The sequence below is a fragment of the Zosterops lateralis genome, assembly GCF_965231275.1.
Source record: "Zosterops lateralis genome assembly, chromosome: 4".
Classification (NCBI taxonomy): domain Eukaryota; kingdom Metazoa; phylum Chordata; class Aves; order Passeriformes; family Zosteropidae; genus Zosterops; species Zosterops lateralis.
Window position 1 is genome coordinate 54394896 of NC_139765.1, and position 23298 is coordinate 54418193.

Here is a 23298-nt window from a genome sequence, read left to right on the forward strand (position 1 = left end):
GTTTTCACAGCCTGAAACCCTGACACCACCAAGAGTGAGACCAAGATCAATACTCAGAATTCAAAAACAAGTATTTAAAGAAAAGTCAATTATTAATGAAAACAAATGTCTTCAGAAATATCATCAGGAAAAAGCCTTATCATTTGAAGCCTTTTTGGAATTGCTTTCCTACCACTTATGCCCACAAATCTTTGTACCTTAAGGTACAGTTTGAAGTCGAAAATGATTTTTACTACTTCATTGGCTTCAGCAGAGATATGGGCCAGAGTGCTCTTTTCTAGGCAGTAACAAAATGGTTTTATTTGAGTTCAACTCTGGAAGCAAAAGGCCAGTAATTTGTCTTAGAAAAGCCATTTCAAGTTCACACCTCTTTAAAAGCCTCTCTGAATTCTCCTCCTGGGGCCATTCCCAGCTGTTCTGTGATGTGAGCAGAAACCTTCAGAAGCAGCATTTGCATCAGTCCAGACATGACTCCATTCTGGCAGAAGAGGGAGAAAAACATGTAAAAAAATAAGTCAACAGGCTGAAGAATGCACTGTTCACAGTAGTGAAAAAACCATTAATTATTTTAATGAAGAAACAGCACTGAAGCTATATTTTAGAGCCAATTCACTGATCAATATAGCCCATATTTCAGTTTTTATCAGTCCACCTCACTGTGCAGCCAAAATATTCTGCCTTTCAACAAAAATGTACAGCAGGTTAAGAAAATAAAGAAGGATAGCCAGACTTATATCAGTCTGTATTTACTGTCTGCTTGAAGAAAGTGTCTGAATAACTTAAAGGTTAAACAGTTCATACTGTGCATTTAGTTTTTCTTGATCTATCTGGATACAAAAAAATAAAGGGACCACAAGAGCATATTTCATTAAATGTATAGTGAATGCCATGTCCTAGAAATACTGAAGTGAATAGCCAGTGGTCTAATCTCAGACATGTCTAAAATCGTGAAAAACACTAGGCTGAAGACTGGTTAAATGCAGAAACACAGAGAATCTAACATTGTACAAGAAATTGTAGTGTATGATTTTAGCACACAAGATCTTAAAAGAGACCTCACAGTCCTGAGTATGAGTCAGTCCCACAAGAATATTGAAGGCTCTCTATTGCTTTCTTGAACTAGACTTAAAATCAAAGCTCTTCTCTTGAAAAAGAAAATAATTCTCCTATGTATACTTATGCAAAATTTTCCTTTCCTGACCTTTTACAAAAAGATTGAAAAGAACATCTCAAATCCATCCCTTCTGAGCAGCTCTGGCTGTCCTCAACAAGTTACTTTTGTGATTAGGACTCAATGAATCAAAGCGTAACCTGCACCTTAGTTACACATTTCCTCCAAAGTGGCATCAGTCCATAATTCTGGCAAAACACTGCCCTTTCCCTCAACAAAGGCTAATTTCCTGCTGTATCATCAGCTTCATGCAACTGAAGATGAGGCTACATAGGATAGCCTGACTTAATATTAACTGCTGGAAGTTACCAGAGGAAGGTCCTGGTCTCCATTCCTTGCTCAAATGACCTACCCTGTGCCAAACCCAATGCTTGTGTGATCTCTCCAAAGGCTCTGGGTGGGCTTGTGCCATAAAATGAACTCAAGAGTCACTGAGGACCAGAACTGGCAAAAGAGAGGAGTTATTTTCAAAGCCAATTGACTACCTGCTTTATCACACTACAAACTAGCAAGCATGGAAGAAAGTCAAGTGCTGGGCTTCTGGGGTGAGCCAGGAAGAAACAGGAGAAAAAGTGTTTGCACAGCATCCCTGAGATCCAGTTAAAGTGCCTGGGCAACAAAGGTTTCCAGAAGTTCAGAAAAGATACTCACAAAACGACCAGCCCCCCCAGAAAAAGAACTCCTAGGATAATGCAGCCTGAGGTTATTTGCCGGCTGATCTCTCCTTCAGGATTGATGCACCTGAAGTTGTTTTTTACATTTTTACACTGTGACAGGAAGACATCCTGTTGGCTAACAGAAGAATGCATCTTTGAAGTGTTTCGAAGTTGTCTGTAGTCTTAACCTGCATGAAACTTTGTGTCTGTCATATTTGTTTAGCAGGAAGGACATAAAGGGTGACAAGCAGCTGTATGTAGCAGCAACCAGCAACAACTGGCCAGCCAGATACTGTTAGGGAATGAAGAGAAAAATGTAGAAAAAATTATGAGAAGAAAACAGTAAAGGAGGTCATTATCTATACTACATTATTCAGTGTTGTATAAAGGAAAGTTGACCACAAAAAGAACATTAAATCCTGAGTGGACAGCAATAATTTTGTAGGTTAGATGGTGGAACAGCCATAAATAAACATAGCAATGCGCAAGTATAAAGACATTTAACTGCACAGGCAGAGGGATGCAAAGCTATTAGCACACAGGAAAGAAAGCAAACCACCAATTTTACCAGTTCAGTGTTCAATAGAAGTCAGAAAGCAAGAAGAATAAGAGAGATTACTGGGAAAGGAACAATACTGAAACATGAAAGCATTGCTTTACAATCTTTAGCAGACTCCTGCCTTGAAAACAAGATCCTTCTACTAGAAAATGTCCAAAGAAATACCAAACATATGAGAAGATATTAAACATACTAAATACTGGTGAAGTTTGGGAAAGGATGACTGAGGGAAGATGCACTATCGGACGCACAACTGCATAGAGACAGTGAAAAGGGCAGGAAGAGAGAACAATACCCATGCAAAGAAAGTTTATACTATGTATGGGAACATAGCCTATGCAGGAGGGCCTTAGAGCTACTCTGTGACTGCAGAACAAGTCACTGATCCAGCACCAAGTGCAGAAACAAGCCATGTGTACTTTCATTCGCAATTCTTTTAAAAACCCTAATTCCCATTAAGGCAGCACAGCCTTGACACCTGGAGCCTCAAACTGGCTTTCCTACTGCTGCAAGACCCCACCAAAGGTTAGACTTTAAAACATAAGTGAAGGTAGCAAGTGAACAGCAACCTGCTCCTGTCCATATGGATGTACCTATCATCTACCAAGTCATGTTATATCCATTTTATTTAAGAGGACTACCCCTGTGGTTTACCTAAACATGGAAGGCTGTATTATGCAGTACAAAAGGTGAGCCGTTTTCACTAGCCAGAACCAACATTACAATATATTCCTCCACAGGTAACTTCAGATAAAAAGAGGTTAAGCTATGATTTACTAGCTCACTTTCTCTTCTGTCCCCAGAGCAAGGTTTCTCAACTGCCCCTCTGTGCTAAGAGCAGCAATCTTGCAGCCACTGAGAGCAATATAGCAAAAAACCAAGCCCTACTCAAACTATCACAAGGTCATGGCATGGACACAGAAGGGACAGCAGAACCAGGGAGAAGATAAGAGAAAACCTGTCTTACCAGTTTGGTTTAAGCCAACTGTTACTGCACATCTCCAGGTTGAGCCAGATATCAGTCTACACCATGTTGCTTTGCTTAACGGAAAGCAAACAGGTACGTCTCTGCAAACAACTGTAAGGGTTTTGAAATTCAAGGAGGAACTAAAGGAAGTCTGGTTTTAACCTCCAGCAATTACTTGATAAGCTGTGAATGCCAGTGACCCATTGCAAATATGTAATGTTTTATGTTAACATTCTGCTCAGTTTCCAGCTTCAATTAAGAGCAATGAAATCCAACTTCAGTGCTCAATATTGATCTAAGTGATTATAAAAAGACACCATTTAGGCTTTTTTTCCTCATTACTGAACACAAGGATGACAGTTGAAAGCAGCTTTGACTTTTAGTGTAGCTTTTGGACCCATCTCATTTCAATGAGAGGAGGCAACTAAGGCATAACTTGAGCAACTTATCAACTAGTCTGATTTTTATCAGAGAAGAATGAAGACACTATAATTTGGCATCAGACAGCTGGACTGTTCTTCCTGATTTTTCCTATATAATCCATGCTCTTAGTGATTTGAAGGGGAAAGGTTGGAGGATTTTTTGCTTGAAACCATAGATATATAGAAATACGTTCTTTAAAAGGCCCTATGTTCGAATTTTATTATTTGCATTATTCCTGCAAATAAAGTAAAGGAGAGTAATAATGAGCTGTAAGTATTCTATTCTTGCAGTATTCTCTGGCTTTGGAGCCAACAGTCTGCACACAAAATTGCTTCAAGCCCTGGTAGGAAGTGGTAACTGCAAAGCTGCCAACGTGAATTTACATCACAGAGAAAAAAAAGTCTGCTATTTTGTTTGCATTGTCCTTTTCCTCTTAACACAACAAAAACTGTTGCATTTAGCTTTGATATAAAGGAAAAAAGTTTCTGTGCCTATTCACAAGGTCAGAAGCCCCTAGCTATGCTGTTCCAGTTGTTGTGAACATGCATTTTGGCTGTATGCATCAGAATAATCCACCTAAGATATACAGATAGATGCAGCAATTCATGCAAAATGCAAGTGTTTTGCAGTATAGTTTCCTTTGATAGAGCATGAATAAAGAAAACAGGAAAGACAAATTATTACCTAAACTCTGCAAGTCAGAAAGCCTGCTCTGAGACCCTTTGTGTGAGCACACACACTGCACAGCCCTGAGCCACTGCAAGTGCTTCTGCATGCATGCAGATTATATTCCCCTGGGGGTGCTGTCCTGGAAATTCCCCACTTACATCAATAAAGAAATTCCAATATACAGTTACTACACAATCTAAATAACAATCTATGAATTTCTTCATCCAACTGGACACAAACTCTTTTTACTATTGACCATGCACTGCCATTCTAATCAAGTGCCCTGTCATTTTAAGTCAACTTTGTGTTTTCACTGTGCCTAGCTTAAAATTACTCAAATGCAAGCTAGCTAAGTGGAACCAAAAAAAATACAGGACTTTTTTTTGCACACACATCCTAACAGGTCCACATCGAACTGCCAGACTAGTCATAATTTGAATAGGATCAAATTTAGCCCAAATTTTAGCCCAAATTTTTCAGAATCCCCCTTCAGGGCCTATTGTCAATTAGAAACTACTCAAAAGACAAGTGGATGGATAGGAATAAAAGAGCAGGAACTAAAGAGCAACACACTAGGATGATGAAGGAATGCAGCTAAACAGAAGGTACCAAAATTAAGTGCTATTTAAATAGTTGTGATACAGATGCAGATTGCAGGAATAATAACCACATTTAAATATATTAGCAGAGCATTACAATTACAAAGTTAGACTTGTGTCCTGCAAATGGAGCAGCTGTTAAATGCAGGAGGATTCCAGTCAAGGTCAACAATTTGCCTAACCAACCCCATTGTGAAAAGAAAGTCCTCAATGCTCCATCTGAAAACAGAAAAACCACCCAAATCTAGCTTTGCCACTGTAATAGTATTCTCACCTACATCAACAGTATTAGGCTCCTAGCGGGTGAGAACACTGGTTCTGATTGCAATTTGACAAATTGTTCTTAACATAAACCTTTAATTCTCCCTGTAGGAATCATACCTGCTTTATAGCTTGTTGAAGTTTTTCCAGATTTATTTCTTTGGCTTCTTTTAGTAATGTCTTTTCATCCATCTTTAACATAGAAACTCTGTACTGGCACAGTTCCACCACAACTACATCAGGCTGCACTTCTTGTATTGTCTGAAAAAGATGAATTTATTTATATTGCTTTAGAAAGAAATAAATGGAAATGCAGACAATATCAACACCTAAAACAGGAAAGGGACCTTCAAAGCACATTCCAATAATAATTTTCAAATTAAAAAAACCAGTAGAAGACTAAATATGAGTTCTCCAAATAACTTATGCATTGACAAAAATACTAAGGAAGGCAATAGCAAAATATCTTTTTACTGGATGCTTTGGGCCCGGATAATGGTGAACATATTGGGCTGGGGAGGGGAGCAGGGAAGAAACACTTCATGTTAAACTTTTCACATTCACAAAATTAACTTGACTGTACTCTGTGGTATTTTGCAATCTGAGTTAGAATACACTTTGTGCCAGAATTGTCAACCCCAGTTCTTACAAGATTCCTCCCTCTCTAGCTCCTGAATAAAGCCACTCTTAACTGCAGAGTTTGCAGGAGATACAATATGAAATAGTCCTGACTTGCACTAGGGCTTCAGACCTATTTGCCGCTTGAGAATGGAATTCAAGTTTTGTGCACCATGGTTTTACAGCCAAATACTATCTAGGCAATGTAAGCTTCACTAGTGAGATTTCTACTTTCAACACTGGCACTATATCTGCCTTTTTTATTAAAGGGCAAATAAAAATACTGAGCTGGGAGAGCAATGTATTGCACCAAATATTATTACTATAACATGTCTGCCTCTCATCCCATAGTGCTGTTAGCCCTCCAACAGCCAACTAGAAAAAACAGAGCCTGAAGGTTACAGCACAGAAAGAAGTCAGAGAGCTGGACTTCGTTCTACTTAGTGCTCAGTTGAAATATTATAAAGATCCTGCTCAAGGGCTCACACTGAGTATTTACCTTTACCACATCCTTTTTGCTGCTGTCACTGAAGTGGGCTGTTCCAACTACATATACTTTAGAACCATCCTCAGCATCAAGCTCAGTCACAGTATTTGGTAAAGAAGGCTTTTTCTGCCTCTTCTTCAACTTCATCTCCAGGAGAATTTTAAATGCATCTGCATCAGCTATAAATGTAAAGAAAAATAGAGAAGAAAAGCATACATGATATAAAGTGCAGGTAAATAAGGCAGAAAATAAAAATGTCGCCACTAAACAGCAGAGCAGAGCTAAAAGGCCATTGATTTACCACTGTAATCTTACATTCAATTCTGAAGCTACATCATTGAGAGTGCCATCACTGGAGAGGCTGCCTCCAAGCATGGGTCTCAGTCCAGGTTTCCTACCCTGTGGACACTGGGACAGGTTGTCCACGCAGTTCAGTAAGGGAAAGAGAGAAGCTGTGTGGCAGGTGAGGTGGACAGAGAAGCAAAGAATACTTAGAAAAGGTATACACTAAATTAGAGAAAAAAAAAAAAAAAGAAAAAAAAAAAGAGCATTTTTAAAATTCTAAACCCAAAGTGTTTCATTTTGGGGATTCTTATCTATATAAACGATAGCAACACATGGACACTGGTGTGAATATGATGGCAAAGTCACCTGCATGTGTTGGCACATACAGGATACCTACAGTACCAGCCTTAGCCTCTCCTGTGATTAACACACCAGGGATCAGTACACAGAGGAAAATTAAACCTTGAGAGGTATTTAGGTCAGGAATCCAATAATTCTTCCCTAGATTCAACAACTATTTCAGATCAAAATGGTACAATGTGAGTTTAGCTCCTCTGTGTCAAGCTTGTTGTATGGAAAACAGGAGTATCTATGAGCTCCACCACAGTTCCTTATTAAACACCAGATAGCCTCATTGACTGAGACAGAGAAGCTTTAACTCTACTGCAATGGGAAATTAAAGTCACTTTGAATGAGTCATCTTTAAGCTGTAATGTATCTTAGGAAAAAATAGTATTGAGCAGGAAAGCAGAGTTTTGTTTCCAACCAACTCTCTTTCTCTGGCAAGCTGCTGCACAAGTTAGCAGAGGTCTCAAGTGGTCTCCAGAAGCCTGGAATAGGATCATAAGCCCAGGGGAAAAAAAAAAAAAAAAAGATTAGTGAACAGTTTGTAGGCAGGACGTCAAAGATGCAGATAAATTACAGCCTCCTACCACACATTCATTTTACAAATCTGGTTTAACTGTGTGGCTCTGGCCCCAGTTCTGTCCCACAAATACTAATCGTGTAAAATTTTGTGTTAAAAAAAAAAAAAAAAAAAAAAACCAAAAAAAACCCCTAAAACCAACCAAACATAAACCCCACCAAATTAAAAGAAAATCAACCAAACAAAAGAGAAAACCCAAACCAAAAAAAAACAGAAGCAACCCTTCAGCAACCTACGAACATGGTGTGCTGCAATCAGTACTGTCTGATCTATGACAATGTTGCTGCCAAAACAAATGGTGATGCTAAGGAGGAGGTAAGAAAAGCATGACTGAAAAAGGAAGCAGAAGTAAGGCTGTTGCATTTGTAGCACCCACAGTCACACAATTATAAAAGCAGCCATAGCAAATCAACAAAAACCCACCTAAGCAAATATCCCACCTCCTACTATGGTCAAAAGTGGATGCCTAAGGGAGAATACAGTACATGGGGAAGTGTGTGTGATACCTGTCCCAAATACTTTCCTAGCCTAAAGCCACTGACGGTTCAGATTCCCCCAGTTGAAAGTGGTTTCTACATACTTGGCAACCCTTAAAGTTTGTAATTTCTATTTATTTTTCAAGCCTTTACCTCACACATATACTCAGTACTGGACTGAATAATGTTTCATGTGAAGAAAAAAATGTGATAATGGTACAATACCAGATGTTATAATTTAAGGACACAATTAAGGAAAACATTCTCAGGAGCAGCTATGGTTTTTATTGAACCAACTTCTATATCTGGAGAGAAAAGCAACATAAAAAATTAATCTGCTTCTTTAGGCCTGCATACACCTTCCATAGCTTTAGTCACAGCTCTGTTTGCTCCCATGAAAGTTGAGATCCCTAGGAAATATTCAGCAGTGTTACTGTTACACACTAATTTGCCCTAAGGTGGTTCAGAGCCTATTATTTGCCAGAAAGCACAATCTAAGTGCTCCTATGGTTATAAATGAGCACTGTATACATTAATATCAATATATAGGCATAAGGCAAATCCTAAGAAGCCTTTGTTTTTTCCTCTTGAGAAAGAAATGACTGTCATTATCTGATCTTACCAATAACAGGTAAGAAAAAATATATTCTTCCTGGGCTTCACAGGACAATTTTGGCTGGAATACTTCTATTGCCACATCCTGCAGGCTTGCCAAAGCATTATCACGCTAGCAAGGGCAAAGCATTCCACTTGGGACAACTGACCATCATATCACTAGATGCCAGACTGTCAAAACATACACATACTTATGCATCACTGGCTTGGAAAGCAATAACTGAGCTTAAAACAATAGCTGAGTGTATCTATTCAATCTAAAAATATTTACTTTTGAAAGTATGGGATCAGCAAACTGACTATGGATACATCATTGCTTTTTCTAAATTTGATCTACACAACTGGGCCTTGAAACGAATCAAGAACAGATTAAGTCAGCTATGCCTTCATTAGCATCTCCCTTTTTTGCTAACAGCCCTGTCCTTTTTAGGTAAGGAAAAGGCAAGGACATATATTTAGTTTAATACCCTTCTGGTACGATACACCCTCCCCAGTCAAACCAGAAACATACAGATATTCTGCGATACACTTGACGATTCCTTAGGGCCATCTTCCGGTGCATCAGAGGACGACATTGGATCTGCAGCAGCCTGTATGAAACAAATTCAAAAGGAGGCTGGGAATTATAATGAAATGTTTTAATACATCTTTCCCTTTGTAAGTTTACTCAGTTTGATCCTACCAATAATATTCAAGCAAGTAAATAGTTTAAGCAGTGTCACAGTTCAAAAACATCTGTGGTTTTACTATTCTTTTTTCCTAGCTGCCTGAGTATGATAAAGAACATAAATAAAAACTAATTACTACATGCCTATTTTTGTACATGCCTATAATATTTGTACCTGACATGGAGTTTTAAAATTAATGTGATTCCAGATAAAATGAACAAATTTATCTCTAACACTACAACAACACTTTCTATGTTGAAAACTAAAATGTGCACTGATTATTTTATACCATTTGACTCAACTACCAGTCAGCATTAGTCTGTCAGGAGTCTGACAAAGTTAATCAGTACTCAAAAGACTAAACATGTCCATTCTAGAAGAGTCAGGCCAAGTATTTGTTGGAATAGGGCAATTACACAATATGCACATCAAATCTTAGAAAATTCATGCACATGATGACTTTATACATATTAGCAACCAAAGTAAAAAAAAAAACTAAAAGGCATCTGCAGAGTTTTGCTCTCTAAAGGGACAGAAGGCACTTGAAAAAATTCCAGAAGACTGACTCTTAGATATTATCCCTAGAAGTATATGATACAGGTCTTTGGCTAACAAAACTCTTTCTTATTTTTAATTAATTGCCAAGTTTTAAAACCTGTGCCTAGAATTCAATCAATTCCAGTCATTCAGCTAATGTCATTCAAGCCAGAGAGGCAGAGTTAGTGCAGAAAAGACTCAGGAATAAGGGAAAACTATATTATAAACTACCTTTAGGCAACTACCTTAATTCAAAGTTTAATCAGGATGATCACTGGAAGATTTTGCAATTTCCGAACAATATTAAGTCAAAAAGTTAGAGATGGGATGAGAACCCATCACCATTTAAGTACTTTCCAAAGCAAAGACAATATTAATGAGTCAGCAAGCAGGCAGCCAACCTCTCCTGATGGATGTCAGCTTTTTAGCTAAAATGACTGGTTTATTTACTTTGTACTTAACCTGGTAAGGTTTAAAGCAAGTCTGTACAAAGCACATCCAATTGTTAAGAGCTTTCTACAAAAGTTATTATTTTCTTCTTGCATTCCATTATGCCTAGCAGGAATTTTGAGAAAATAAATCCCGAGTATCTTACCGTGGCCCCACTGAAGGCAAGGAAAAATTTATGATACATCTCATGGAGTAAACTCAAAAAGTATAACAGCTTTACAGTGCAAAGTTTAAAATACCCACAGCAACACATCATCCTTCCACTACAAACCAAAAGTCTGTTCATTGACAACTGCAAACTGCAATTACATTCACAAATCTAATTTAACACCAGCTCAGCTTTTGATCACAACATATGGCTTGACTCTACTGCTTGCATACGTTAAGTCTAGTCGCAACAATATTTTGGAAAAAATTATCCATCTGTAACATATGGAATTAATCCTGTCACTTACGCTGGCTTTGTCATCACAACATCACAACACTGCAATGAGCACAACACTAAGCCACCACATTAGTAATCTGTTGTTCTTTTTTTTCATTAACGGGACAAAAGAACCGACATTCTTACACTTCATAGGATAAAAAGTTCCTGAGCTTCACCCATTATACTAGAAAAAGGTTTTGAGATACATGGATATGAAAGGAGAAGAAAATGAACAGCAAGGAAAGAAAAAGCATCTCAGTTTAATTTGGCTAGGAACTTCAGCCATGTACAATGAGATTATTTCTATACAATCAATTTCTGTAATTTACTCATAAAACCTTTTTCCTCTTAAAGGTTTAATCTCATAGTTAGGCTATTTTATGCAACTCCTCACTTGCAAGAAGAATAATAAAAAAAGACCCATTTTAGCTTTTGCAGCTGGAGGGAAAGAGAACCTGAAAAGAACCTAAATGTATCAAGAGAAATAGCACTCAGCTCTCCACCCTCGTTTTAAAAGGGGTCTCACACTGGAATTTTCAGTCTTAAGACTTTGCAGAACTGGCCCAAGAATGAGTCGTAGAACCCGGCTGATTCAGTCTTGACCTTCCCTGCAATTGTACTGAGACATCTTCAAACTTCATCTCCAAGCCCTACCTCAGGCTGTTGCTCCTCTTGCATTCCTGCAGCGTAGGCTTATTTTCACCAACCACACAAGAACTGCAAGAAGTAAAAAGAAATGGGAGAGAATTAAAAATTAGTGGCATAATCCACAATATTTGCTCAAGAACTGTCAGGGGGAAAAAAAAGTGTCTCTACAGTCTCTAACAAAGGTTGAAGTAATGAAAGCAGCAAACAGATGTTCCCTTTCAACTCTACTGCCACTAAAAGAACCACAACAAACCAAGAGCAACTCCCCCAGCAGTAGGTAAAACTAGTCTGTTCCAGCATCGTTCATGAGGAGGCTCTAAAGCCAAAGCACAGATTTTGCAACAGCAAAAATCTTGCTCAGCTTAATCAATTGTTCTGTCTTGTCCATATGAACTACATCAAGACAGTTTTTAGACAGATTTTATCTATATTTTGTATTTATCTATCTATATTTTTATCTATATTTCTAGAACTTAATAGGGGAGAATAGGGGAGAAGTCACAGAATAGGGGAGCAGTCACAATCTTAATATTCAACTCTAGTCATACATGCTGTTGTATCTGCATCATGTGACCACACACATTTATAAATATGCCAGGTTTAGAAGATCAGTCAGCCAGTATCTGTGTGACAAACCATGAGACTAGCTTTTCAAACCTTTAGTGAATGGTTTCCACGTTTTATTTAACAATAGGGACGAAGGAATCTTGAAAGTCCAAAGTTCTCCCTGAAGCTGGCAGAGCGCTGTGATTGGACTTGAGTGGTACTGTGAGGCAATCACACAAGACACTGAATGTATGACTAGTGCTCATTCTGCTTATTCTCACTGCCATCCCAGTAATATTGAAGCACTCAAAGTGCTGCTTCTTTACTACAGAATTTTGGGCTACCTCCATTTGAGCTGTTTCATAGTGCATGTGAACATTGTTTTATTTTATTAAATAAAGAGACCAATCTTGAACAACTTAGTCATAAAACACATTTGCAGTCCCACTCTGAGGAGTGGACAGACAAGTTTGGCTCCTTGCCCTGTGGTCAGGTGAGGCTGGAGAAAAGCTGGCTGGCATCTGGGTGACAACATACTTCAGCACACAAATTTGGTAGCAAGCCCCTCCCTTCTCCAAACACAACCGTCTCCTGCAGCTGGATTAGCACTCCACATTCTAGAAAGCCATTCTGCTTTCTAGCTTTGCTTAAAATAAGTTTTTTTAAAAGAGCATTTGCCTGGGCAGTGTGAAGCAAGTGAATGTAATTCTGTCCACTGGCACATCTCCCTCCCTGCACCAGAGGGATTTCAGAAATTTGTGCCTTCTCACTGTCCACAGCTCATGGTCAGCCAGCAAACCAGAGATCACAGCTACAGGCTGGGCAAGAAAAAAGCAGAGTGGCCAAGATCCTGACTTCTGCATGGTGTCTGGAACAAAATTTCCATGAAACCCAACAGAGCCCCCCACAGCTTGAGCAGGCAACAGCTAGAGACACAGCTCCTGAGCTATGAGGCAAACACCTCATTAAAACAAAAAATTACACACTCCACACAGTCCGAGAGGTTCATGAAAACAAGCTATTCAAAACCACACAAGAAGTCTGCACAGGCAAAATAAGCACTCCAGTGGTTTTGCTATAAGGCCCAATATAATTTTAAAACCAGGACCTTCCCACCTTTCAAGGAGTCAAGTCAAGGAAACCTGGATGTCAGAGTAAGCTGAAATGGCAGGTGAAGCTGAACTGCTCTTCTGCTGCAGTATTTCCACAATTTATGAATGGTGCAGATAGATCTAAAGCAGCACAGCAGAAGGAAACCCCTGCCTTGAGACACGCCAGCCCACGGACTCCTCGCTCCAGACAGTCTGTCAGTTTTGTGGGCTTAAGTAAATTCAGCGCCTCTTTTTATCCTGTCCTGTCTCTGATAGACTGGTTTAACTCCCTGTTGACTTAGACAGTAAACCATACTGGAAAGCAGGCTCAGTTTAAAAAAACCATTTCCCCCTCCCCACTCTACCAAGGCATTTTTAGTTCAGATGATCAAACAGCTGCAGGAAAAACTGCAGACTCAAAACTTGAGGAACAGCATGAAGCAGAGATGCTGAAACTAGTTGCCCTCTGAGAAAATACTTGTTCAGCTACAGCATCACTCAGAGTGTACCAATACTCTGATGCTCAGCTCTGGGCTCAGTTCTCAATTGGTTTGTGTGCAAAATACCACAGTGTTTTTCTGGCAGTAAATCAGCTGGCCCTAAATACAACCTAAAGTTCTAAGCTTGGTTAAGGCCAGTTGGCATTTGAAAATACACTCTTATCTACAGAGTGCTCTTCAAAATAATGAATTGCAAGTTTTGTTTAAAGAATAGACTCGTATACAGAAGCACTACATGGTATTTTTTCCCCACCAAGTGACATTTTAGAAAACCTCATCCCATTCTCACTACTAACTAAATTATATGTCTGGTACTGGTGGGGGTGGGAGAGATCTTCTTTCAAGTTTACTCATGCTAACTAGCATCGGTTTTTAACTGACCTATACCTTTGGAAAAAACAAGATGTTTGTTTCCAGCTCCACGGCCAGATGAGAGAATGGGCAGACACAATGACAGGCAAGTCTGCTACTGTCTTCTTCTAGGACAAGTGGGCCTGTGGGAATCTCATGAGGTTTAATAAGTGCAAGAACCTGGGTCGGGGCAACTCCCCATTATCAACACAGGCTGGGGGATGAAGGGACTGAGAACAGCCCCACTGAGAACTTGAGGGTGCTGGGGATGAGAGGCCAGACACGACCTGGCAACGAGCACTTGCAGCACAGAAACCCAACTGTGTCCTGGGCTGCTGCACCAAAAGCAGCGTGACCAGCAGGGCAAGGGAAGTGATTCTGTCCCTCTGCTCTGGTGACACCCCACCTGCAGTGCTGCATCCAGCTCTGGGATCCCCAGCACAGGAAGGACACCAACCTGTTGGACTGAGTCCAGAGGAGGCCACCAAGATGGTTAGATGGCTAGAGCACCTCTCCTGCAAGGAAAGGCTGAGACAACTCAGGCTTTTAAGGCTTTTAGGATGACCTAAAAGCCTTTTTTAAGGCTTTTAAGGATGACCAGCTTTCCAGTACCTGAAGGGAGCCTACGAAAACCATGGAAAGGGACATTTTACAAGAGCTGTAGTAACACAACAAGGGGGAATGGCTTCAAATGGAAAGAGAGTAGATTCAGATTAGATAACAAGAAAAAATTCTTTTACTGTGAGGGTGGTAAGGCCCTGGAACAGATTGCCCAAAGAGGCTGTGGATGCCCTGTCCCTGAGAGAGTTCAAGGCCAGTGTCAATGGAACTCGGAGCAACCTGGTACAGTGACAAGTGTTTCTGTCAACTTCAGGAAGGTTGGAACTAGATGATCTTGAAGATCCCTTCCAACCCAGGAATTCTATGCTCTTGTTTTCAGGTGCTAAGATCTGCTCAAGTTACACTGGAGGTGAAATTTTCCATGCAGAAGACCTGTTTCTAGACTCAGTAGAGTACAGACAAAGCTGGGTACTCAGCTAGCAGCATCCTCCTCAGCACCACTGGCAAAAGTCCGTATATTTTACGAATTTGTCAAATACTTTGAACCCCAGGCTGACCTAGCTCATCCACATAAAAGACACTATCCTTGTACATCTGTGTTTTCACAGAAGGTATGTGTGTGCCATGATATCTGAAATATAATTTGAAACCTCTGAGAGAAGACTGAATGTACCTTGCTGTTACACAGATAACCAACTGAAGCACACAAATCTGTATGCAATTCCTTATACCATGTCCAATACTAAGAAAAGGGGCCAATTCAGATAAAATTCTGGCAACCATCTAAACAATTTACATCCCTGCATTTCCAAATTTCTTGGAGTTTAATTTTCCAACCTGTGTTTTGGGCTTTTTCTTTTTTCCCCCCAAAGTTTACCTTCCTAAAGAAATGACACAAGGTAACAAGGCATCTTATTTGTCTGTGCTTGTTCACTCATAGGTGAATTTTAAATAATTTTGGCAAGCAAGGAAGAGTCTCACAGCCATTTAGAGGTGCAACACACAGCACTGCTCCTCCAGGAGAAAAAGATCACTGACGATTAGAGGAAGTGCATGTGAAAAGGAGGTGTTCAACAGAACTTGCCAGGGGACAGAAGGAAATTCAATCCCAAGTTGAAAAGCCACAGGCAAAAAAAACTGTTTAGACAATTATTTATAGTGTTCCATAATATGTATACTGCAGTATCTCATAACCTCAAATTCTACTTACCATGAGATTTGGCATGAACATGTGAAACCAATCAAATTCCCCTCCTCCAGCAACTTCAAAGGCCTGTAGGAGCCCCTTGTGAGATATATCACTGAAAACTCAGACACAACAGTGTACTTCTTTCAGATGCACTGGGAGATGCAGCTTTTAGGCACTCATAAAGATCAGAGATTAGGAAGTATTTCTGTTCTCTTATCTGCCAGGAGACTGTCTTAATCAGGGATTCATTTTCCTGCTTTGAGTACTACCAAATAGATTCCTCGAGCTAGAAGAAACAAAGAGGGGTCTGATCTTGCTTCTTATAACCCAGCAAGATGAGGCTTTGCCTCTGAAATTTTCTTGAAAGAACTCCTCGATGATTGAATCTTTACCTCAAACACTTTTTTTCCAGACAAGTGGAATTCTTGTGCTTATTGCATCTTTGTTAGTCCAAGGAGGCCTGCCATTCACTGGGCCATTAAAAATTGTTGTTTATATACACATGTGCAAAAAAATTAAGCCCTTTTGCCAAGTCTTAAGATACCTAGGCAACCAAACAGGAATTTCTGAGACCATCAAATAAACTGCAAACCTAGAATTTAGCCATTGCTTATCTCTATTGATAGGCACCTATTTCCTCTCAAGGTCTTCTTGTTCCTACAGCACACACAGGACAGCCATGGCTACTGAGAAAAGTATTGCCAAAGAGGGTCTCTATTTTTCCCATGCACACAGGCGTTATTCTCTTTCTTGCAAAGCAAGTCCAGGAAAGGACACACAGAAAAGTTCAACATCTTCCAGCAATGCCTACCCTGCACAGAGACTGGCAAAGCAGAGGTAGAAAGAACTCCTTGCCATGCTACTTCCCATCAGCCCTCCAGTTCCCCTAATATAAACCACCTTCAGCAGCACTTCTTTGCACGAAATCTTCTCATGAACTCATTTTTCATACTTGATAGCCTCAGTCAACCAAAGTGTTTCGGTTCTACCTTCATATTTAGGCATCTGAAACTCTCTTAGCTTGCAGTCTCGAGAACACAAGAGGCACATGCACTCACAAATCAGGGCTTCTAGCAAGGCAAGTTAAAGAACAAAAGGCCCTTTCCTGTTTAATTTCAGTGAGAAAATTCAAACACCACACAGATAATTCATTACAGTATCCTCCTACAGTAGGGCTAAACTTGTTCCTTTACTGTCTTGTCTAAATTTGCTTCCTTCAGACAGTGATTCAACTGAATCAATAAAAAAGCTCTCAAAAAACTTCTCATGCTTCTATAAAAAACCATAGTCAGCTACTTTTTAACAAGATTTTTATTGGATGTTTTCCTCCTTCTGAGCTATACAGAAATTCAGAAGCAGCACTTTGTTTCCTCAACATGTTGACAGTGCAAGAGGGAAATAAAAGCTGTCTGTAGTCCTATAATTGCTCTGTATTTTCTATGTGCTCCACACACATCAGAATAGGTAGTAAAGAAACTAGGAAAGCAGTCACCAAACTACAGCTTGTTCGACCTTTTATTGAAAGGAACAGGCAAAAATTTCTGTGTTTGATCTCCTCAACAAACAAATCTAAATGTATCTATTAGTGCTTTTGATAGCTACAATATTCACTAACATTGCAGAAGGTACCCACATCTCATGGTACTCAAAGTGTTAATCCTGTAGCCTCTGAGATAGGATCGTATGTACATCCCTGTTTTACAAATAAGTAACTGAGGTACATGAATGCTTAAATACATCTACAAATCTGACCTCTAGTAGCTAAACAAGTAGTTAGAAGCCTCATGGAACTTCCAAAGCATTTCAATTTTGCAATCTGAATTTTCCTTTGCTTTTAATCATTGATCCTTCGAGGATCCCCACACAGCTCACAGCACTTCCCCCTAGTAACGAGGCACCACCACCCATCCTTGTTCCTCTAAAGTTGCTGTGGGAAAGCCAAGAGATAGGCTAAGGACTGAATTTGAGACCAAGCTGTTGAATAATAAAGTGGGAGCCCTCCAGTGAGAATATAGCACACCTCACACATGTCATGCTACAACTGAGCCAAAACTGACTTGAACTGGACGTAAGCCACAGGCACACACAAAAGACTATGTCACAAACAGAATCATGTGCGAGCCCTCCAACACCATTATCCCTGGCCAGAACACAGCTTCCATCAGCTTGGCATGAGATACAGCAATAAAAACTTACCTGTATCTATGTGCACTAGGTATGCTGTGTTCCCTTCATTGTCTAAACGTGCAGTTTCACTAGCAATGGATATTTGATTTAGCTGGTATAGCCTGTACTCTTTACACTCATATTATGTCCTGCATAAGCACATCTCATTTGAATGCTGCTACCCTTTACCAGGATCACTGATTTTAAGTAAACAGAAGAGGCACATCAGTACTTCAGAAGATACAGATGCAACTTTTCTCCCACTGACAAACTGTTGCACTTTACTCACCATCTGACCTATCTAATAAAGCACTTTCTATGCTTAGCATTTAACCTACTGAGAAAGGAAACCCAAAATAACAGATACCCATTTAAGTCTCAGCACCATACTCTGCAACAGAGTATTTAAGGTTGATGAGGCTTTTTTCATACTTATGCACAGAAATCTTACAAATGTTTACAAACAATCATCAGCTCCAAATGGTGTCTACTCTGTTGATAGCATGCTCATACTCAGAAGGATGCATCAGCTGAAACCTGTCTGCCAATTAATGTAACAGCCACAAATTCAGATATTGGAATGTATTTCAAAATTATCACCAAGGTGACCTACTCCACATATTGTATGTTATCTCTTTGACACAAACCCACGCCTTTGAAACTCAACTGAGCAACTGGCTCTGTAATCACAGATGGTTGTAGAGCACGGCTCTGGTTTCTCATGACTCAGAAGTTCACAAATTTCAAAATGCATATTTTTACCCTCTGAGCACCAATGAGGTGTTCCTGCAGAATGAATGCATATGCAGACATATGCAGCCTAAACTCAGGTACCTGCACACTAGAGTCAACATCCACTTGCATGCTTTGCAAGTTAAAACATAAAAGTTCAAAGACAACTACATTCATTTTGCTTGAAATTAGGTGTTGAAACACAAGAATATGTGGCCTGGGACACTGAAAGCATGTTTATCGGTGAAAGACAAGAAAGCATTCTCATGTGCTCTGTGGTTTTACAAGTTATTGCTATTACAACTGACTGGGGCTAATTGATGAAATGAGTAAGTATGAGGTGAATCAGGACACCAACACACTGCACTGCAAATTTATGAACAAACATTACCCCAAATTCTTAACTCCTTTAAGAGGTTGCAGAGGTTGTAAAGAGGTTGTAAATGTCTGCTACATTTAGAAACATGGGACAGAAAGACCACAGTGATGTGGCTCAAGTCAGGACAGACACTCAGAAACTGACAGTTTTTTAGAACCTACAGACCTATCCAAGTCACTTGCCTATTTATTGTATTTCAATGTGAATTATGTGAATTCAGCAAAGATCTAGAACCAAAATGATTTTATTAGACTTTCCTGTATCCAGCAGCTTGGGGTAAGATATCCTCCCTCCAGGCCATGTAAAGCTATGAACCAAGTGATACTTCTGATTTTGGAAAACCCTCTGCAAAACACTCCCAAGCAGAACAGAAGGAAAACAGCACAGCTGCTGCATGCATATGGAGTTCTACAAGAAGCAGGTTTTCCACTCTGTTCATTACCTACAGAAGCAGCGAGCAAAGGAAATGGGTGAAGAAGTTCTGTGGTGTCTATGGCTGGCTGCTGAAACATGCAGAAGCTGCATTTCAAAAGTACCAGCAGACACATTCACTTTTACTATAAACACTTTGAAACACAATCCTTATGATGATAAAATTGGGATTTCAGAGGACAAAATAAGTCTGCCCAACTGCACAGCACATTACTTATCAGTAGTAATAAGTAACCTTCTGTCTGTCCCTTTCATCCTACTCTCCAAACACTATCTGTGAACAAGCTGATCTACTCTTTCAAAATCCTCAGGTGAACACAAAGCTGAAAACAGTTACATGACATGAGCCCATCTTCTGGCAACAAGTAAAGAAACACAGCTCTACTGTGGCAGGGAACTGAAGAAAAAACTCCTCAAAGACAAAACTCCAGGGTAGCAAATTCCAGCCTGCAGTCAGGGAAGCCCCATGATAACACGAACAACTCAGTACTATCAACACACTCACAGGAAACTGTTCTACTTCCAAGTCCATCCAGCTGTTACACCACTCGTTTAACCTGTAAAGGACTCTGTACCTAACAAATTCGTTATATATATACAAAAAAATTCACCTCTACTTCCATGACTATCTGCTGCCCTTCCAAGAAATGAGAAAACCCCTCAGCAACTCCTGATCCCAGCCCCTCACACAGAGGCCTTTACAGGCTACACTGTAACTGGCTGTCTTGCTGTCCTTCTGAAGGACAACTGCCAGTCCTGCAACATGAAGGCTGCGCATCCCAGCAAGGCAAGACCAGGATCTCCAGATTCAGCACACAGGTGTCTGGACACTTTCTTCAATTTCACCAGCAGCCATGGTGTAGGCTGTTGTTCAGCAGTGGTGCAGGCTCTTGCTGTCTCTCAAAAGCGTGCCCACCCTTCCTGAGACAGACCTCTCAAGCAGCAGACAGCCTGAAGGGCTTACCCACTGGAAGACACACTCCTGGAGCCCCAGTGTAGTGCTTGATGTGCAGGGTCATCAGGACATTTAAATTCTTGCACGTGGACATGCCAGGTTCCTGCACCTCTCAGTGATTTCAAGTGAAACTACAAAGCAGATCAACTAAAGACAGGGGAAGGAAGGAGGCAGGAGTAGAAAACAGCTCCTCTATTTTTTTAAAATTATTATTGTTAGAAAAAAAAGTGTGCAGGAAGAGAACTTGTCACTGAGTGCATGCATGTTTTCATACAAATCTATAAATTGTGGTTGATATTAAAATTATGTTCCCCTGAGTCCTTTTTTAGAAAGGGAGAAAAATACTCACAGCAAAAGTTCAAATACAGAACCGCAGTATTAACTAACATGTTCAAACCACCTGAAGTTTGAATGGTCCTTTAAAAAAACATTCAATAACTGAAGGTCTGATCTTACATTCAATTCACATAGGTATTTGCAAATACATTTCTAACCTAGTAATAACCACCACCAAGAGTATTTACTGGTCAGATTTTGTACTAAATCACCTATGAAAGACAGCCAGAGTCCCGTCTCCTGACAGGACAAGGAGAGCTACAGAATCTTTCTTTCCCACTGGCACCGGCTGGCAAAGCACACGCTGTGATATCACTCCAGACAGACACAGTTACACACCACTCCCATTAAATCTGGAGCACACTTATCTCTTGCCTGCTCTCTTTTCTACGTTTTCAAAGACTGCCCCAAATCTCTTTCTGCACTTTTCCTGAATAGCAACTAAGGGAAAAGAAGATGCTTTCCAAAAAGTATTATTTTAAAAAAACATTCATATGGCTCTCCCACAAACAGACGCCAATACCACGTGGTTCATTCACAGTTGGGGTGGCAGCAGCAGCAGTGTTTCATCATATTTACCATATGGAAGCAAGAATACACTGAAAAATCTATTTAACTCTTCAAGCACCAAGCTACACAATACCCAAGTCTACAGTTAAGATGCCAGAGGGCCAGACACTGTGAGGACTGAAATTCACAATTAGCAACTTAAAATTGAAATTTACGATACAATAGTCAATTCAAGATACTGAGTCTTGAAAGTCTACTGACTGCCAGGGACAGCAGAGCACAAACCAGTGCCACAGCCACAACCCAGATTTTTCAATTAATAAATTCATTTATCTTAGGATAATTAAATGGACATGTGTTTTTTCCCCTACTGTGTAAGATCTATCCCCTACTAAAATACAGTAGAGAAACCCCTGGAATCTGCTTGATTTGGGGGTCTGTTTGTTCGGTTTTTTTTTTTTTTTTTTTTGTTTTTGTTTTGTTTTTTTTGCTTTACTCTGTTAGCTTTCCAAGAAGGAATACTTCCATTAATGAGGTGAACAGTAGTTGCCCAAATACACAACTTTACAAAATGGAGAAGTGTCATTCCAGACCCCCTGCGTATTTCTTTCAACTAGTACTGTCACCACCACATTTGTGAAACAGCATCTAACTTGTAAAACACCATCCATCCCGTTCTCTCACTTTTCCAACCCATCAGATGCGTTTTCTGCAAAGTTTTACCAAAGAAAAATACTCTTTCTTCCTGAAAGCTAGCAAAAATAAACACCTTTCTTGTATAGATATCTGTATCTGTACATATATCTTCCTCAAGAGAAAAACCCAGGCTATGCCTGTGACACGAGTTATGTTCAAAAACTAGGTTAATTTGAACTATTTTCAGAGGTGAATTCAGAAAAACCCACAACTGTTTAGATGCTTAGAGAGAGAGAGGAAAAAAAAAAAAAAAGGAAGAAAAGCTGTGAGTCTCGGTTTTCTGCAGCTCCCTGCCAGAACCAAAGGCTCTTATCAGTGAACACCTCGATCAGGTGCGTTATGCCACGTCCGTGAACCCCAGCCAGGTAACAGCTGTAACGAAGGGGCTGAGGACACGCGGCCCCGGGCCCTTACAAACGGCCCCAAGAGCCGCATTTCCCCACAGGTTTCCTGCCCAGCTGCAGTTCCCCGGCCGGCAGGACAGGGCAGGGCAGGGCCGGCAGGGCAGGGCAGGGCAGGGCAGCGCGGGCCTGCTCGAGGGACGCCCCGGGAGCGGCGGCAGCGGCCTCCCGGCCTCTCCTGCCCCGCAGCGGGGCCGAACGCCTCAGCCCGCCCGCTCCCAGCGGAACTCGCCCGCCCGCCGAGAGGCCGCCCCCGCCCGAGAGGCCCCTCGGCCCCGCCGCCTGCGGGGTCACCGGCGGGGCAGCCGGACCAGCCCCAGCTGCAGCTCTTCCAGTGCCAGGCCCGGGGGGCGCCTCCAGCAGCGGCAGCGAGCAGGGCCGCCGCGCCCTGGCCGCCTCCTGCCCCAGCCGGCGCTGCCCGGCGGCACCGCCGAGCCGGCACCCGCAGGGGCAGGGCCGGGTGCGTGCCAAGGGCGAGCAGCAAGGGGACAGGGGCGAGCAGCGAGGGGACGCGGCCGCGCCGCTCGTGGCCCCCGCCCCTCCTGGAGGCACCGGGAGAACCGCGGTACCCCCCATCCGCTCCCCCTTGCACGAACCCGCCGCGACCGGGGTCGGCCCCGGCACGGCCCCGCCGCCCCCAGCCTGGCGATTCGCGGCAGCGCGGCCGCCCCCCGTCCCCGCTGACCTGCCGTGCCGGGCGCTGGGAGCGGCGGAGCCGCCGCTGGCCGGGGCGCTGCGGGCGGAGCGGGCGCGGAGCGCGTTAGCCGGACAACGTGCTGCACGAGTCGGCGCGAGGCGGGGCCCGCGCGGGGCACCCTGGGCGCTGTAGTCCTCCTCCGCTCCCGGCCGCTCGGCAGCGCGCGGCACAGGACTACAGCTCCCAGCCCGCGGGGCGCGCCGGCCTCTCCTCCTCCTTCTCCTCCTCCCTCGCTCTCCCCGCGCGGCTCCTCCGCTCCGCTCCCGCCCGGGGCCGCGCGGCGCCGTGTCCGCTGAGTCCGGCGGCCGCTCGGGC

At 41.6% G+C, this 23298-nt stretch overlaps 1 protein-coding gene across 3 annotated transcripts in view; it reads right to left on the reverse strand.

Moving 5' to 3' along the window:
- TRABD (TraB domain containing) overlaps positions 1–23037 on the reverse strand; it is a 33301-nt gene extending 10264 nt beyond the window's left edge. The window contains exons 1-6 of one of the 3 annotated variants that reach the window (XM_083860059.1): positions 22972–23037; positions 11448–11510; positions 9223–9301; positions 6423–6589; positions 5426–5566; positions 368–478 (exon numbers count right to left, since the gene is read on the reverse strand). In XM_083860059.1, the coding sequence (XP_083716185.1) occupies positions 368–478; positions 5426–5566; positions 6423–6589; positions 9223–9301; positions 11448–11471 (522 nt within the window). In that variant the 5' untranslated portion in view covers positions 11472–11510; positions 22972–23037. Of the gene's footprint in view, positions 1–367; positions 479–5425; positions 5567–6422; positions 6590–6725; positions 8260–9222; positions 9302–11447; positions 11511–22882; positions 22900–22971 lie in introns of those variants that run through there. The other 2 variants (XM_083860060.1, XM_083860061.1) reach the window with 2 other exon arrangements.
- Between the last annotated feature and the right edge of the window lie 261 nt (positions 23038–23298).